This window comes from Lacerta agilis, chromosome 2 (genome assembly GCF_009819535.1).
Source record: "Lacerta agilis isolate rLacAgi1 chromosome 2, rLacAgi1.pri, whole genome shotgun sequence".
Classification (NCBI taxonomy): domain Eukaryota; kingdom Metazoa; phylum Chordata; class Lepidosauria; order Squamata; family Lacertidae; genus Lacerta; species Lacerta agilis.
The window spans coordinates 101012859-101029869 of NC_046313.1; the positions used below are offsets into that span (position 1 = coordinate 101012859).

The 17011-nt window shown below is 49.2% G+C and overlaps 1 protein-coding gene across 1 annotated transcript; it reads right to left on the reverse strand.

The window, feature by feature from the left end:
* Positions 1-1323: 1323 nt before the first annotated feature.
* On the reverse strand, positions 1324-16332 carry LOC117041971 (serine/threonine-protein kinase pim-3-like). Its single transcript, XM_033141369.1, has 6 exons — positions 16186-16332; positions 12007-12107; positions 9770-9820; positions 9277-9643; positions 7229-7405; positions 1324-3572 (listed from the first exon to the last, which is right to left on the reverse strand). The coding sequence occupies exons 1-6, from the start codon at positions 16274-16276 to the stop codon at positions 3415-3417; spliced, it is 945 nt and encodes a 314-aa protein (XP_032997260.1). The 5' UTR covers positions 16277-16332; the 3' UTR covers positions 1324-3414.
* Positions 16333-17011: the final 679 nt, after the last annotated feature.

The following is a 17011-nucleotide window of genomic DNA, read 5'->3' on the forward strand; positions in this document are numbered from 1 at the left end:
CAAGCTATAGCTTAGGGCCCCACTCTCTTGGGGGCCCCAAAAAAATTTAAGGTAAAAAAAGTTGGATGCACATTTCCAAAATATAAGATCAACAAATAAAATGAAACATACATACAGCAACAGTGTTTTGGTTTGTGTTGTGTAGGCTCCTATGATGTAAGTGATGGGCCCCGCCTGCTAGCCTGCTCCCTAAAATATCACTGGTTTGCTCATTTCTATATATAGGGTGCCTACACTCTGCATGTGCAAATGGCTTTAGATACCTATTAGGTCCATAAATTACCATATAGCATATATTCAACACAAAAAACAGCGGCAATTTGTTGCTGACAAAGGACAGCTGGACGTATAAAGGGCCCCATTAATACCTTCAGTAGCTTAGGGCCTCATCAAAACTAATTCCGGCCCTGCCAGAAATGCAGAGTGCCGCGACTGATCAACTGCACGTAAGAATGAAAGACAAGATTTGGTTCTTTTTTTTCTTATAAAAAGTTTATTTAATCCCGGAAAGGGGCTTTGTAGATGATGGAGCCCGCAATGGGCGAGGCACTGTGTTATGTGGTTGCACAAATGTGCACAGGAGGCAGTAACAAAATTCACACACACACACACAAAAATCCAGATACAGAAATCAAATCCTGAACTGGCATATAAATAATTCTTCAGCAATATTGCCCAGAGGTAGCAAGCTCAGAAAGTGATGCTGGCATTTTCCCAGGCTGGAATCCGACAGCTCCCATCTCCCTTGGCTAGCACTCTGCTTGTGTCAGTATGCCTTAAAGAGAGGCGGTATTAGAAACCATTGCAAGGCTGCTCAACTCACCAGGAGTCTTACGCTGGTGTGGGTGCAGAGATCGACACAGGCACTTGCTGGCTCGCCCTTGAGGGATGTATACTTTAGTATGGGAAGGGAAACATCGTCCTTAGTGTGTGTGTGTGAGGAGGGGGGAATAGTCTCGTTGCCACACTGAGCCCTGGAAACGCTTGCAAAAAGCTTCTCCACTGCTTCCCAAAGGTCTCAGAGGTTCAGGATAGTGGGTTGAGCTCTCACTCTCCTTTCCAATGTAAGAGCTGGGTAAAGGAAGCTACTCCTGGATCTTGAACACAGCGTGGCATCATGCAAGACCCGTGTCTCTTTCGTATTGCAGAGGGGCATGTCTGTGACCGGCACACAATAGGTTTGCTTCTTAAGGCTGGCCGTGATTTGCGGATGCCTGACTAACGAGGAAATAACTGGATGAGCATCCAGGGCCACTTCACGCCGTGTGTTTAAAGCGCAACCATGGCTTCCCCCCCCCCCCAAGAATTCTGGGAGCAGCAGTTTGTGGGGCGCTGAGTTGTCAAGAAACCACTAGTCCCTTCACAGAGATTAAATTCCTCTCCACAGGAAACTCTGGGAACTGTAGGGGAATTGGAGGTGGTCTCCTAACAACTCTCAGCACCCTTAACAAACTGCAGCCCACAGGATTCTCTGGAAAAAGCCACGAATGTTTAAAAGCGTATCACGGTGCTTGAAATGTACAGTGTGAAGTCGATTCGCTACTGTCAGATTTAATGGCCCCTGGCGCTAATATCTGCCTCTCCTCCTGTGATTTGACATAAATAAAATTCTACAGTGATCGGAGGAGACTTGGGCTAAGAGAAGGGCATTGTTCCACCACTCAGGCTTTAATCTGCCAGAGGCTGGGGCCCACTAGCTATCCTTAAAAATACATATCCCAGACCCTCTCTGGGGCCAATGCAAGGAGCTGGCGAAGGCCCTGCCAGCACTCTTTTGAAGAACCACCTCCCATTAAAAAGACAAGAAGGCATTGGACCTAATTATTTCAGATGCCCCAAGGGAAACATACCTCCAAGAATCAGCCAATGCTATAGGCTCCTGTTGTTCTCTCAGATTCTAAAGCACGCACACACACAAACGAAGGTGGGGAGATACTCAACCTGTGGCTGAAAGAGGATTTTTTTCAGCTTTAGAAAAATATCTGTGGCACCATCGGACCTGCTTCTGTGCTAATAAAGGCCTCACATTTACAGGCTACCACTTGGGTGGGCTGGGATCAGAGCCACTGGGGGAGGGGGGGGGAGAAAAAACAATACTCTGCAGCATCCACAAGCACAGACCAAACTTCAAGATCTCCCGCGAGGAGGAGCTGACAGATGGAAACTGGTGAGAAAAGTAGTCAGCAGGAATAGCCAACTTGGTGCCCACCAGACATTTAGACTAGCAGTTCCCACCGCTATCCCCCGACCATCAGTCCTGCAAGTTGGGGCTGCTGGGAGTTGGGAGCCTTAACAGCAACTTCCAAATCTGGTGGGCACCAAGTAGGCTAACCCTTCTTGCACTGTGAGCTTCAAGTTGGCAAGACAGAAACAGAAAGTTCTTCAAGCTGCCAGTGGTTGGCTGGCTGGCAGGGCCAAAATACCTAGCACCAGTGCTTTCCGAAGTTTCAAAATCTTCCTTTGATTTGCCTTTCAAATTCAAAGCGGCAAACACAACTCCAGGTCCTCATTTGTACGGGACAGAGCTGGCACCAGGGGTTTTGATCAACTCTGACAAAGAAACCCAGCAACTCATGGATTTATTTTTTTCTCTCGTTTTCACTTATTGATGAGGTTAAGTGGGGCCCGCTTTCCCCCCGCCACTCCTTTAACTTCACCCAAGTGAAAGGAAGAGGGGGTAAAACACACACACACACACGCCCATCAAGTCAAGGCACTAGAGGAAACTGGATTCAGACTTGGAATGGCTGGACAGGAATGGAAGCATGGGGCTGTTCACAATAACCATGTCACTTCCCGGCTGGGCCGGAGAAAGTGTTTCTATGCCCAAAAAACCACAGCAGGTAGATGATGGCTTAGCAAAAAAAACAACAACAGGAGCAGGAAGGACCCGGAGGGGGGGGGCTCCCCACCAAAGGAACGTCACGCCAAATAAATAAGAAGCTGACCACCAGAAGAAACAACCCCTTGCACCCGCGTCACATCGAAACGCCGATCCAGTCCTGGTGCCTGAAGGTCGGTCCAGAGGTCCACCAAACTCCCAATACTGACAAAGGCGTAACAAGAGGAAGCCAGCACAGATGGCTTTAAACACTGTTCACTCGCTGCCAGTCTTCTGCAGCCCTCGCTGGGGAACGGGGACAGTCCTTGTGTAAACAGAGCAGTGCTCATTGGTCTCTTTTGTCTTGGGGGGGTCAGGGGCTGCACGCCAGACCCCCTTGTCTAGTTGGGGTGGGCAGCGTCCCTGCCACAGACCTGGGGTGTCGTGTCGCCCCACCCAGGGGCAGGAACTCAGCTATCAGCAGGAATAACAAGGCAATGAGTACGTCAGCCCGCCGTCGCAGGAGAAACCGTGCTACGTCCGTCCCTTCTGCAATGGCCCACCCCAGTACTGCTGTCCGGAGGCCACCAGAGTCACAGGCTCGTGCCAGCTTTGGGGACAGTGGGCTGCTGGGCTTTGCGTCCGCCTTGCTCCAAGAAGGCAAGGAGCCAAGGATGGGCCAAGATCTGCTCCAGCGAAGGCCGGTTCTCTGGGGCCAGCGAGAGGCACCACTCAATCAGGTGACGGCAGTCTGTCAAAGCAGGAAAGAACCACTGTTATTACACCGCCCAATAGGAACACACAGGAAGTTGCACAGAGTCAAGGCATTGCTCCGGAAAGCTCAACTCTTCCTACACCGGGGGTTCCTAACCTGTTTGCACCACCATGGACCACCTGAAAACAGCTGAGGGTCTTGGCTAGAGATGTGAAGGCCTGGGAAAAAAAACGGAATTTTTTGGGGGGGGGAACGTTTTTTTGCTGAAGCCTTTTTTGTTTTTTTCCAAAAAAATTGAAAAATTGTTTCAATCCGAGCAAACATTCAGTTTTTAGAAGTCCATAATAACTGTGATAATGACAGACACAACAGAGTAGATGCAGAAGCAGAGACTGAAACTGATACTGATCATTACAGCTCAGAAAATGATTCTGATTAAATTTCATTCATTGAAATTTAGTCCCACTTCCTTCTTCAGTTCTTTTTATGAGAATTTTTTTAAAAAAATACTGTGGAGAGGAAATATGAATAATTGTTAGTTCTGGATTTTTAAAAATTGTTTTGTGGAGTTTTTTGTTTCTTTGTTTGTTTTTGTTCCACATAAACTAGTAGTAAACAGTTCAGGAGATTGTGGCTCCATTTGTTACAAATACAAATAAATATTATTTTAAAAGTAAATTCTGTAATAATTGTTTGGATACACTTTATTTTTAATATGCTAGTTGTGATAATTTTATGCCCATTAAAATTGTCCATAGTTATAGGTTTCTAAAGTAACAGAATGACTTTCAATCTAGAAAAGAAAAAAGAAGTGCTAATGTAGCATTTTTTTAATTTTTCCGAAAATTTCTGTTTCCCCCCTGAAAAAAAATGGGGGGGGGGATGGGTTTTTTCCCCAAGCTTCCAAATTTCCAGAAATTTTACATCTCTAGTCTTGGCACACCATTTGATGATTTTTCTGCCTGCTGTAGTAGTTGCGATGTGCTTTGCGTTTTTATTGCTTTTTCGTTTCTTAGATGTTGTAGTACCGTATCGGAACAGCGTCAAAACGCAATGTAAGAAACAAAAGCAGCAATACATACTTTGAAAAAAATATGAACATTGAATGTGGTCGCACTGCAAATCACCTGAATGAAGCTTGCGGACGACAGTTTTTGAACTCGTGGGCCAGTGTTTGAAATTAGCCAGGCGCACTTTGTGGGATGATGTCAGTCAAGTCCAACATTCTAAGGGAGGACCAACTGCCACTTTGTGTCAGTTAGCTTTGGACTGTTGGTCGGTTAGGCTGCTGCTGCTTAAAGATGTGTTAAGAGACTCACTAATATAGTTTATATAGTTTATATCTTTTGTTTTGTAACCTAAATATGTACATTAATGAATTTGTCAGTAAATTACTTTACTTTGGATATTAATCAGATTCATGTATATCTTTATTTTGAGAGGGATAAAGCGATTGACAATCAAGAAAGGACCTGCCGCTGTGCAGGTTTAAATAAGGAACGTTTAACTCTGCTACTATATTATATAAACGTTCCCACACATTTTGCACCTGGCTATTGGCCACTTGAGACCAAGTGAAGATGCCCGGGCACCAGGATGGTGCCTGACATCTCCACCATCTGAAGCTGCAAGCCTGGGGGATCATTGGATCTCGACTGTTTTCACAGACTAACATCACACCCTGTAGAATTCTATCGGTTATATTTTATCGGCACAATTGGAATTAATTTCAGGAACCAAAATGCTTTTCCTGTGCAGCCCAAGCTGGGGTAGTGAACAACGTTATAGCCGATTGTTGTAGCTTCGTCGTCACTTAACCCATCCCACTGCCCTCCTCACACAGTTGTGAAGAATATTCTTACGTTGATGCATGGTCTGTGTCACCAATAAGAAAAAGAGGTAGGAATAGGCCAATATATATGTGGACTGTCCCCGGATCAAGTTACTTTTCTTGTCAAAAGTTCTCAAAGTTCTTAACCTATAGCTCAAGGTTGTCATCTGAACTAGCCAGATGTTTGACTGATAAACAATCACAGTCACTCCCATCCTTTGAAAAATAAGACTTTAGAGCCATCTTGCCCCAAAATGGCAGCCAGACATTCTGTTTTGGTGACTGTTATCCTTGGTTTAAGGAGCCATTTGGTGCCTAGCTTACATACCTGAGTTTCTAACACTGCCTGTGGCCTAACTCTGGCTGCAAGCAGCTTTCCAGAACTTCAGGAAGGATCCTTTCCCACAAAACCCTACCTGGAGATGCTAGGGATTGAACCTGGGGACTTCTGTGTGCAAAGCAGATGCTCTGCCAGTGAGCTACAGCCCTTCCTCATATCATCGAATAAAAGAATTGCAGGGTTGGAATGGCCCACGAGGATCATCTAAGTCCAGTGTTCCCCATACTTGGGTCTCCAGCAGTTTTGGACTACAATTCCTATCATCCCTGACCATTGGGTTGTGCTAGCTAGGGATGATGGGAGTTGTAGTCCAAAAAACAGCTTGGGAAACACTGATCTAGTCCAACCCCTGCAATGCAGCAATCTTTTGCCCAACGTGGGGCTCGAACCCATGACTCTGAGATTAACAGTCTCATGATCTGCTGACTTGAGTTACGTTATCCCTGTCTTGCAAAGCACTTTGTGCCTTGCACCTCATTAAGAACTTATCCCAAAATGCCCTACAATTAGTCCTATTTTAAGAGATAAGAATAGGAGTCGGGAGATTATTACTTTCCCCAAGGGTATTCAGGATATTATTTACAGTAGAGCACAGTCTATTCAATTCAACAATGCTCATTTCAACTGAACGAAGCAGGAAGTGCTATGCAGATGGAGCAGACGTCAACCAGCTTTTATGAGGTAGGCCAATCCACCCCCAAGGGCAGTATCCTGTCACATGAGCCTACCAATGCTCCATAGTCCAAACCACTGTGGCACTCCAGGGCTCAGTGACGAATCAAGTACAAAGAAGTTGCCAAATTCAAGAAGCATACATTAAGAATTCTTAAGGAACCTAGTGGTGAAATTGCTGGTCTAACAAAAATAAGCATCTTGACTGGAAAAAAAAGAAAAAGAAAATTTGTCCTAAAGATCAGGGGTTATCAAACTTTTTCAGGCGGGGGCCGGTCCACTGTCCCTCAGACCTTGTGGGGGCCGGACCCACCCTCTCCCGAAGAGACACCCCTTCTCCCAAAAGGACCCCCTCCCCCCGCAGCCTTGTGTTTGGCAGCACCGTCATCGTCCTCTGCCTTGGCCAGGGGTCCACAGGGCACAGAGCCCAGGCCACTGGCCTGGGCGGCAGAGGCAGCCTCCCCGCCGCCGCTGCTTCCTCCCCCTCAGCTCTTGGCCATACACAGCTGCCTCAGCAGGAAGGAATGGGCGTTGCCCAGAGGCGTCTGCGGCTTTGGATTGGTTGCAGGAGCTTCCTGCAGCCAATCCAAAGCCGTACCAGTGTCACGGAAGTCAGCCGCTGTGCCAGTTTAGCATGGGGACTGACTGAGCAGGCGGCAGGGTTCCTGGCCGGATTTACGAGCCTGGTGGGTCGCATCTGCCCCTCGGGCCGTAGTTTGGCAACCCCTGCTAAAGATAGTCCACAGAATGCCAATTAGCCAAACATCTATCTCAAGGTAAACCGAGATAGAGCCTCTTCTTGCACCCTTGCAAATATCCACTGGCCTGGGTCTAGGGTAGCGTCTGTACCTGAGGATACCCTGCAGTGGTAGTGGAGTTTCCCAAGGAGGATATCTTCGTCGCGCTCGAAAGGGATGTCCCCGCACACCATGTCATAGAGCAGCACTCCCAAGGACCACACAGTGGCAGACACGCCGTGGTACCGGTGGTATTTTATCCACTCAGGTGGGCTGTATACCCGGGTGCCTGTAAGAATGGAAAGGAGCCGGTGAAAACATACCTGGAGAGGCACCAAAGGAACAAGAAACAGAGCTACCAAATCCCTCCCAGGTTGCTCCTTCCTCACCCATGTTGAGCAGGACCACCACCATTACCTAAATTCCAAGAACCAGATATGAAATATTTGTGTTATTTATTAAATATATATCCCACAATTTCTTCCCAAGGAAGCCTAGGGCAGCAGATTCCCCCATATACGAGACTTCCACGATGAATTGGCACTGGCATGCTGCTGCTCCAGCCTCAGTTCCCACCCCCATCTGTAAAATGGGGTGTTTTCTCCATGGTCTTATTTACTTAAAAGCAATTTTATGCTTACAAAGCACCAATAATAAGAAATGTTTGCAACATAAAAGGCAAGACATAAGCAGAAAGAGAGATGGGAAGGGAGGGCTTTTCGAGGGGATAAGTGAAATTGCAGGTCATGTCTCAGAATAAAAACCCACTGAAATTAACAGACAGGGACTAATTTATTTCAGCAGATCCACTCTCGAGTTGGAAACATCCTCAAGATTATAAATGATCCTCAAGATTATAAATAAATGCCCCGAGAGAGAATTGATTTGTGTCGAACAGCATTCCATCACACGAACCTTTACCTGCATTTTGAGGTATTGCAACGTGAAATCAGGTTTACAGGCCAGTGACATCTAGGCCAATGACCTTAGGGCGCACACACAAGAGGACACCATTACAGATGAGGCAATCTGGAGCAACTGCGCATACAAACAGACCAGCTAACAATTACCACTGACCGACTGGAATTCCTTCTCCATGTAAACACTGGGGTGGGGGGTGGGCAGAAGAGTGTAAACCAGGATGGCTACAATGAATTAAGGACTAACTCATCTAACGTGAGAGCAATAAGAGTGTACTTATTTTGCAACCTGTGCTTCTCCAAAAGTTGTTAACAATGGCATCTCTCAGCAAGAAAAAGGCCGGTCAACCTAAGAGCAGACCGTTTAGGCCTTTATCATACTTTACAGACGCTCAGAAGAGAACTCCCAGATCTACACTTTGCGCGCGCACACACACACACCAGTTTGGTCAAATACAAAAGGCACAACCCAAAGCCTCTGATTTTACATTGGCAACAGTACATAATGTGCTTTGCTATGTGGAAACCGGGTGTGGGGAGACACTGAATTGCTCAAAGCTCCACATAACAACTTCCTGTGCCTCTCATAGGGAGATTGCAGCACATTTTCAGACAGTTCCTCTGACATTGGGGTTGGGAGGAAATATTTGTTCCCACCAAGGGCCATACTCCTCAGGGCCACACTCTTGTCTATGAGAGACGGACGAAGCCAGCAGCGGGCGGGACTATCCCCTTCCGCTCTTCCTGCCACCCCTTTTCTCTCTCCCTTCTCTCTTTCTGACATCTCATCTCACTCTCCTTCCCAGAAGGCTGCTAGGAGGAGGAGACGAACAGCTGTTGCCAGAGGTCTGAGCTGTGGTTCAGATTTAGGCCAAAGTCCACAAAAAAAATAATGGCTGAGGTTGAAACCCCCCCCCCCAATTGATTTGTGTTCCTGGCTTGTTTTCCTTCCTGGGTGCTTCTCTGCAAAACAAAAAACCAAAAAACGCCTGCCACCGAGACCACTGAGTCCCATGCAGCCGTCAACCTGGTGCTCACCAGATGTTTTGAACCACAAGCCCAAAGGTTGGCAATGGCTTGCTTACACCGACAACAGTGTAGCTGCTGTCGAATCTTTCGGCCCTTCCTGGAGATGTCGGGAATTGAACCCAGGACCCTTTTGCAAGCATAGCGTGTGCCCTGTCGCCGAGTGGTGGTCTCTGGCATTCTCTCTCTCTCTCTCTCTCTCACGCACACTCACCATCGAAATCTGTATAAGGAGCATCCCGAAGCAACGCCCCCGAGCCAAAGTCTATGAGCTTTAGGTCTCCTTGCAGGAGGTCGACCAGAATGTTCTCGTCCTTGATGTCTCGGTGCAAAACACCGCAGAGGTGGCAGTGGCGCACCGCCTCCACCACTTGCCGGAAGTAGCCGGCGGCCAGGCTTTCGGGGAGTGGGCCCCTGTCGGTGATGACGTCAAACAGGTCCTGGGAGACGAGGGGGCGCTCCATCACAATGAAGTACGCGTCGGGCTGCTCAAACCAATCCAGGAGGCGGATGACGCCTCGGCAGCCCGGCGAAGACACCTTCTTCAGCAGCACGACTTCCAGCGGGACCAGGGTGCCGTTCTGAAGAAGGAAGCAAGGAAGGAGAGAGAAAAGGAGACAGGCATGAGAGCAACCTCTGGCACTGTAGCTCAACAAGTCAGGCAGCCTCAATGGGGAGAGAAATGGCGCAAAAGAGCAGCAACTCACCATGTGTTGGAATTGCAAGACTCTGTCTTTGGCAACATATTTGATGGCCACCTGCAAAAGGAGGGAAGGGGAATCCTGTTAGGAGGCAAAGCCTACTGCTGAATTCCCAGCACTATTTTGGATCCACCTTTAGCACGAACCCCATTTCACCATGCACGGAGATAGGCATGGCTGTTGTGACCTGTCTCGGGTCAGGCTGCAAGATGCTGGGCAGCTGCTAGGGGTTTGCCACCAACACCTGCCTTGGGCTCCTTCTGATTTCTTTCTTTATTCCCAACTCGGTGCTCCGAGCAGCACTGGGCAGCCAAGCCCAGCTGCCATTTCCCCACAATACCCCAGATAGGAATGATCTATATGGCGGCCAGACCAAGCTGCCGGCCATGCTGCCACCAGGGGGCGCTTCACTCAGGACCCCCATTCAAACTTGAAGCCAGCCCTGCTGCAACCCAGGAGTGAGACCAGATCCTACAACCGTCTAGTGGACTCTTTGCACAAAGGAAAGGCATCTTCCGCAAGCTATGTGAGGATTCTAACCCATGGCAGGTTGCTGAAGCTTCAAGATTATATATGAGCGAGTTTATCAAAAAGGCCTACTTGGTACCTGTCTGTTGCAGAGTTTCTCACAAATATTTTAATGGCATGCAAACCAGAATGTCAACAAACTGAAATGTCTAAAATGAACAATGTGGTTATTTTCTCATGGAGTTGTTGCATTTCTTTACCAAGCCTTGCCAAAGGCTCTACTGACAGAGCATTGATTATTCTTCAATTTCAGCACATGTCATCTTAGGCTTGAGATTGCTCTAGCAGAATTACCCCTTATAATGTAAGATTCTGAAGGAGTCTGAACACATTACTTGTTTCAATGCTTTATAAGGTCTTAACGTCTCCTTGCTGGAAAAGTATACTGCCCCTCCCTACCCCCACCTCTCAGCAATAGAGAGAACTATTTGCTGGAAATAGTGGCTTTTCTATTTATGGCTGCGGGGGGGGGGGGGGTTGGTGTTTTTGTAATTATTTTTTTCAACAACACCTGAATTTACTTGATTGAGAGCTCTTAAAAGTGTAGATCCATGTTTCCCAGACTTGGGTGTCCAGCTGTTTTCAGATTAGAACTTCCACCATCCCTAGCTAACAGGACCAATAGTCAGGGTTGATGGAAATTATAGTCCAATAACAGCTGGAGACCCAAATTTGGAAAACACTGGTGTAGTAGCCATTCTGTCCCTTTGGGAATAAGAATACCTTTAAAACCCCACAATGGAGCTACACTCCCCCGCTAAAGAGAAAACCACCACAATTTCTCTTCTCGGGGCTTATTTCATTCACGCTTCAAAATAGCATACTGCCCCTTGCCTCAGTATCCAGTCCTAATGCTTTTGACTCTGCACCCCCCAAAAGTTCTTAAAAAAAATAGAGTCAGGGAATTTCCACACCTTCTCAACCTCTCCCTTAACACACCTGCAAGTCACACACAACCAATGCAACATGCATACATTTTGTAACTCAAGCACAGCCAATAGCAGATAAACAGGTGTGCATCATTATTTGCTGCAGCTGTATATTATTAAACTATTACCGCTGCATTAATTTCCAAGTTCGGAACTCAGCATAGCCCTGCGTGGCTACTGCACATGTATTAAACAGCAGTGATGCCTTCTTCGTCACAGGATGAGCTTGCGTGCACTCTCTCCCTCTCCTTAATAATTATTACCAGGAAACCAGCTTGATGAGCCAAAGGCTAAGCGAGCAGCACAGAGCATAGCAAGGAGTCCAGGCGCATCACTCATCGGGGACAGTAACACACCCTCTGAGAAACAGAACAGGTTGGAGAAAGGGAAACGAGCAGATAACCTGGGATTCAAAGCAGGCAGCGCGCATGGTGCAGCCCCGAATTGAGCAAGAGTCACGCCTCTCCCTCCCCTTTTGTTCGCTGCTGGCTTCTCTTTCTTCTCTCTCTCGCGCGGATCATTAATTCCACTCCAGCCCCCCCCCCCCCAAAATCGCACGACCCTAATATGCCATTTATTTCCATCTGTCCTAAAAGCCGCCGGTCGGCTCCTCGTGCTACATTTGGCCATTTCAGTCGCGCGTGCATGTGTAGATATATGTATTATGTACATTTACGTGTGTTTGTCTCTCTATAGACACACACACAAACAAACACACATAATACGTATATCTACAGATGCACGCGCGACTGATATAGAGAGAAAAGACGCCGATCGGTCACTCACCGGGAGAGAATCGCTGAGCCGGGTCCCCGCGTAGACGGTGCCGAAACCGCCGCTCCCAATCAACGCTCCCAAGCGGTAGCGCGTCTCCAACGTCGCCTTCCCTGCGGGGGGGGGGGGGGAGAAAAGGAAAGAAGCGCATCAGCGTGGCGAGTTCTGCCGGGACCCGCCCAGCCAGCCAGACACCCAGCCTTCCACCCACACCGGCTGCGGTTTGCTTGCAAAGAACAACGAAAGCCAACACGCTCGCTCCATTCACAAAAACCGCCCCACGTGCTCCTTGTTGTTGCTGCTGCGTACCGGCGGAGCAAGGCTTCTCTTCGGCTGCATCGGCAGCCGGCGGCCCTTCGGGACCCTGGTGGCAAATGGGGCCTTGAGCCAAGAGCATGGCCTGATAAGTCGGTCACTCGAAGCGGCGGCCGGGTCCTCTCCGGCCAATATTGCCTCGCGCGTGTTTATTTGTGTGTATGTGTGGCCGCTTGGCGCTTCCCCCCCCTCCCAACGCGTGCGCCTTGGAATTCCTTCGCTTTTACAAACGTTCCAACTCCACGCCGACCCTAGCCAATGGTGAGGCGAGCTGGAGGAAGCCGCGAAAAAGCCGAGCCAATCAGAAGAGGCGTGTGTGGGGTAAAAGGAGGAGTTCTTTTCGGTGAGGCTTGAAACCGCCAGGGGTTGAAACAGGGAGAAGCGCGCACGGCAATAAGAAGGGGGCGGGGTGTGCAGCAGGCAGGAGTCCTTTAAACGAATTGGAAAGGCAACGGCAGCCAATCGAGGAGAGGCACGCGAGGAGCCTTTACGCTTCTCCTCGCCGCCGCTTGTTTATCCACCACGTGCGATATAGTATTTTAAAAGTTGGCGCTTGCAAATCCTCTGCATCGACGCGCTCCCCCGGGCCCCACCCCGCCTTCACCGGCATAATTTTTGCTGCCTGAGCCCAGCTCTTGGTAGCTTCGGGAGCTCTCCTGTCCTGGACATCAAAGGCCATCGCTCAATCAGCCCTCTTTCGTCTTTCCGAAGCGTGGGTTGAGTTGCAACCATCAACGAATGTGAAGTTGGAGAAAGAGGTGGGGGAACCTTTTCTCGCCCTCCGCCCCAGCCTCCACTGATTCACGGGGCGAGAGGGACACTCTGCTCGCCTTCCGCCTCTTTAATTAAATTGCAAGTGGCACAACTGCTCCCAGCGTCCCACCCACGGTCTTCTTTTCAAAAAGGCTGCATTTTACTAATATTATAGGATCGGCCTCAATGCATATCTGCCACCAGTGCACGGACTTGGGAATGATCAATCCGAGCACACGTTGCATATTCTCAGCCATAAATCCTTTCCTCTTTAAGCTACGGAAATGACTAACAACAACAATCCCATTGACTCAATAAAGCGAGGAGTACATTGCAGCCGAGCAGATACACCCAAATCAGTGTAAATCATCCAGCGGCACACCAGATGACCATATCACCTTTTCCATCGCAGCAGAGCAAGTTTCACTTTCCCGCAAAGGTGAGCGTCAAAATGATAAGCCAAGCCTTGTGTCATATCTATCTAAGCTCCCTTGGAATGCCAGAAATGCCCCCGGAGACAGGGAGGAATAGCCATAAACGCTTTGATACGGGACTGCCCACGTCACAGAGCACATCAGCAAGGCAGAGGGATGTTTCCTCAGCCCCAAGAGAGGGCTAGTCTGTGGGTTTGGTGATGGGAGGGGGCGCCTTGACGGGACAAGAGTTTGCCGCACAAGATTCCCAGGAAACATGTCATTTCTCGCCTACTGAACAGAGAAACAGGCACCTTTGTTGATTGCCTACCTTTGTGGGAGACAACACAAGCACAGCCAAGGGGGATAAAGCTGCGGGGCCAAAGTCCTGGCTGGATCCTAAAGCATCATTCCAAAAATAAAACACTGGGAATGGCCCAAAATACGATGCCACACTAGTGTGTTTCTTCCTCATGGGCAAGCAGTCATTGAGCAGAGGAGCCCCCCACCCCACCCCACCCCACTCTCAGTTAAGCTAAAGGTAGCTCAGATTTTTAGTCATCCCCCTGTGTCAATGAAACAAAGGAGAACCCCATTTACTCTAGGTACAGGTGCTGGGGGTGTCACTCAGGCCTGGCCCTACCATTAGGCCAGTGTTTTTCAACCACTGTTCCGCGGCACACTAGTGTGCCGCGAGATGTTGCCTGGTGTGCCGTGGGAAAAATTGAAAAATTCAAGAGAATTACTTTATATATAGTCAATATAGGCACAGAGTTAATTTTTTTAACATTTTCTAATGGTGGTGTGCCTCGTGATTTTTTTCATGAAACAAGTGTGCCTTTGCCCAAAAAAGGTTGAAAAACACTGCATTAGGCAGAGTGAGGTAACTCCCTCAGGCACCAGATAGCCTTGTGGGGGGGGTGAGTGTCCCCCTAAGCAAGCCTCAGGGAAGGGTGGATGGTGTTGTCCTGGGACAGGTGCTGAGATGCCAGTTTGACCAGCTTGTGTGGGGGGGGTGGGTGGAGGTGTGCTGTGTCCCTTGCCTCAGGGAGCAAAGTGTCTTGGGCCGGCCCTGTTATTACATGTGCAGCTGAGTGACAGAAAAGCTGAGAAAGGCCTCCTTTATATCTTGCCTCTGCTACGAACTCACTAATGCAGATAACATTACTGGCCTATCTTACAGGGTCGTTGTAAGAATTAAGGAGGCAATTATGTGAAATACGTTGAAAGAGCAGAAAAGGAGAGGGGTCAATTATTTTTAAGGGCGACACTCTTTCCGGTCAGCCAAGTCTGCCGACCCAACCAGCAGACTGCTTATTCTTAAAACAAAAACAAAAACAAAACAACAGCTGTTGTGACACAAAAGAGTCCACTCTGGGAGGGTTTCAAGGCCATGTGCAGAAAACAAGGTACGTTTTCTCTCCCCCCCCCCACCATTCAACTCAGTGGTCACCAATGGGTGTTTAATTTGCGTACACACTTATCTCCCACATTTCCTGCAGAGAAGCTCAAAGCCACTTTGCATGGCTTTCTCCCTCGCCATCTTGGTCTCTTAGCAACAACAGTCCTGTACAGTAAAAAGTAGGTTAGGTGGAGCAATGGTGACTGGCCCACACAGTCACCCAGTGAATGTCACCCCTAACTGGTTTGCCAGGGGTGGGGAACCTGTTGCCTTTTGGATGCTGTTCAACTCCAGTCCTAACCAGGGTTTTGTGGACTGTAGGAGCTGCAAGTCCAACGGTGAGCAACAGGTTCCAAAATAAAAAATAAAATAAAATGAAGCTTTTAAACGCAGTAGCAAAGGAACGCAGAAAACCAGCCGCCGCCTGCAGAGGTCAGCACTGAGCGGCAACTAGGCTGCTCCCCTCGTCGCACTTGGAAACAGGCAACCGAATGGAAATCTCCCGGAGCAGAGTTTCACAAGAGCCGCGCGCCCCCTCCCACAAGCCAAGGAAATAACCGCTCCAACTTCTGCAAATGAGTACGACACACGGACGGAATCCAAGAATCGTAGAGCTGGAAGGGGCCACCAGGGTCATCTAGCCCAACCCCCTGCAATGCAGGGATCTTTTAGCCCAAGAATGGGCTTCCATCGTTAATTCGCATTCTTAGCAAGCGGATCAAAGGAAAAAAAAAGGAGGGGAGGAAGAAGTGGAGTTTCACGGCCCTGCGAGCGGCTTTAAGGCATTTGGCGGAGCGGGACGCGTCGTCGCTCCACGGATCCCCAGCCATTGACTAAAAGCAATCTGATCGCGGACTCGTGTGAACGATCCGGCCACCCACTGCAGCCTCGCTAGTGCCATCAGACCAGAGAGAGGGGATGTCACCTTCCACGGGCCTGCTATTCATTCGATCTCCCCAGGGGGGCTGTGGCTCATTCGGAGGAGCGCAAGGAGTTGGGGAACCTCTCTTGAAAATTCTCAGCAAATTAAGTTTGCACAAGGCTGGGAGAATTAAACCGATAATGCAAAGCTTGTGGTGCAGCTAAGAGGTATTTTTTTTTTTTGGTGGGCTCTCAGAAGTTTTGACACTGAGCAGCAGGAAGCCCGTTGCCCCCCAATTGGCAGCGTGAGGATCCCCAGAACCGAAGGCAAAGACGAGTCTCGGACCCTATTGCAAGAAGAGCAATCCACTCTGGTGATCAAGCAGAGCTCCCGCGTCCGCCACAGTCTCCCCCGAATTGCGCCTCCGCGGCCGCGAAGCAACTCACCCTGCGCCGGCTCGTCTTTGGGGAACGCCGCCGAGCTGAGCATGCTGCAGCGGTGCACGTTGGGAGGGTAAAGCACCTGCACCGAGGACATCGCGGCCGCAATTCGGGCCAAGCGAGGGGAAGTTTGCGAAGAAGTTTGTAGCAGAAGCTCCGACGACACCGGAGCAGCAACCTGAATCCCCGGGGAAGCCTCTCGGGGTTGGAGACGGGCGGCGAGGCACGCCCACCGCGGCTAAGCCACGCCCCCTTTTCCCCTCTTCTGGGCGGGCTTGGCCAGGCTATTGGTCGCTCTGGCTCTCAGCAACGTGAGACGGGCAGGCTGGGCGCTTCGCTTCCATGTACTGTCAGGGGAATCTGCGCTGGTGGAAGCGGATTCTTCAAAAAGTAATCGCAGCAGCAGCAGCAGCAGCCTCTCCGCCAACGATCGCACGTGGAAATATCTAAGGCCGGGGTCCCCTGCCAAAGTTCGCCAAACACGAGTTAAAAATAAGACCCTTGTGGCATTTAAGAAACTTAACATTATGATGGGTTAAGCCGACCCCAGTAGACTTCACCAGTTGCGTGAAATAAAATCCTGGACTAATCACTCCGGAGAGGCAGCGTGGTGTAGTGGTTAGAGTGTCAGGCTAGGACCTGGGAGACCAGGGTCTGAATCCCTTTTCGGACGGGAAGATCGTTGGGTGGACTTGGGCCAGTCTTGCTCTCTCAGCTGAACCACCTCATTAAAAATAAAATAAAAAATACTGTGAAAATAAGAAACAGTGGCTGGTTTCTGCTGGCATCCAAGACTGGCCATGGGAGAAGCAAGAACCTCTTCGGGTGTAAT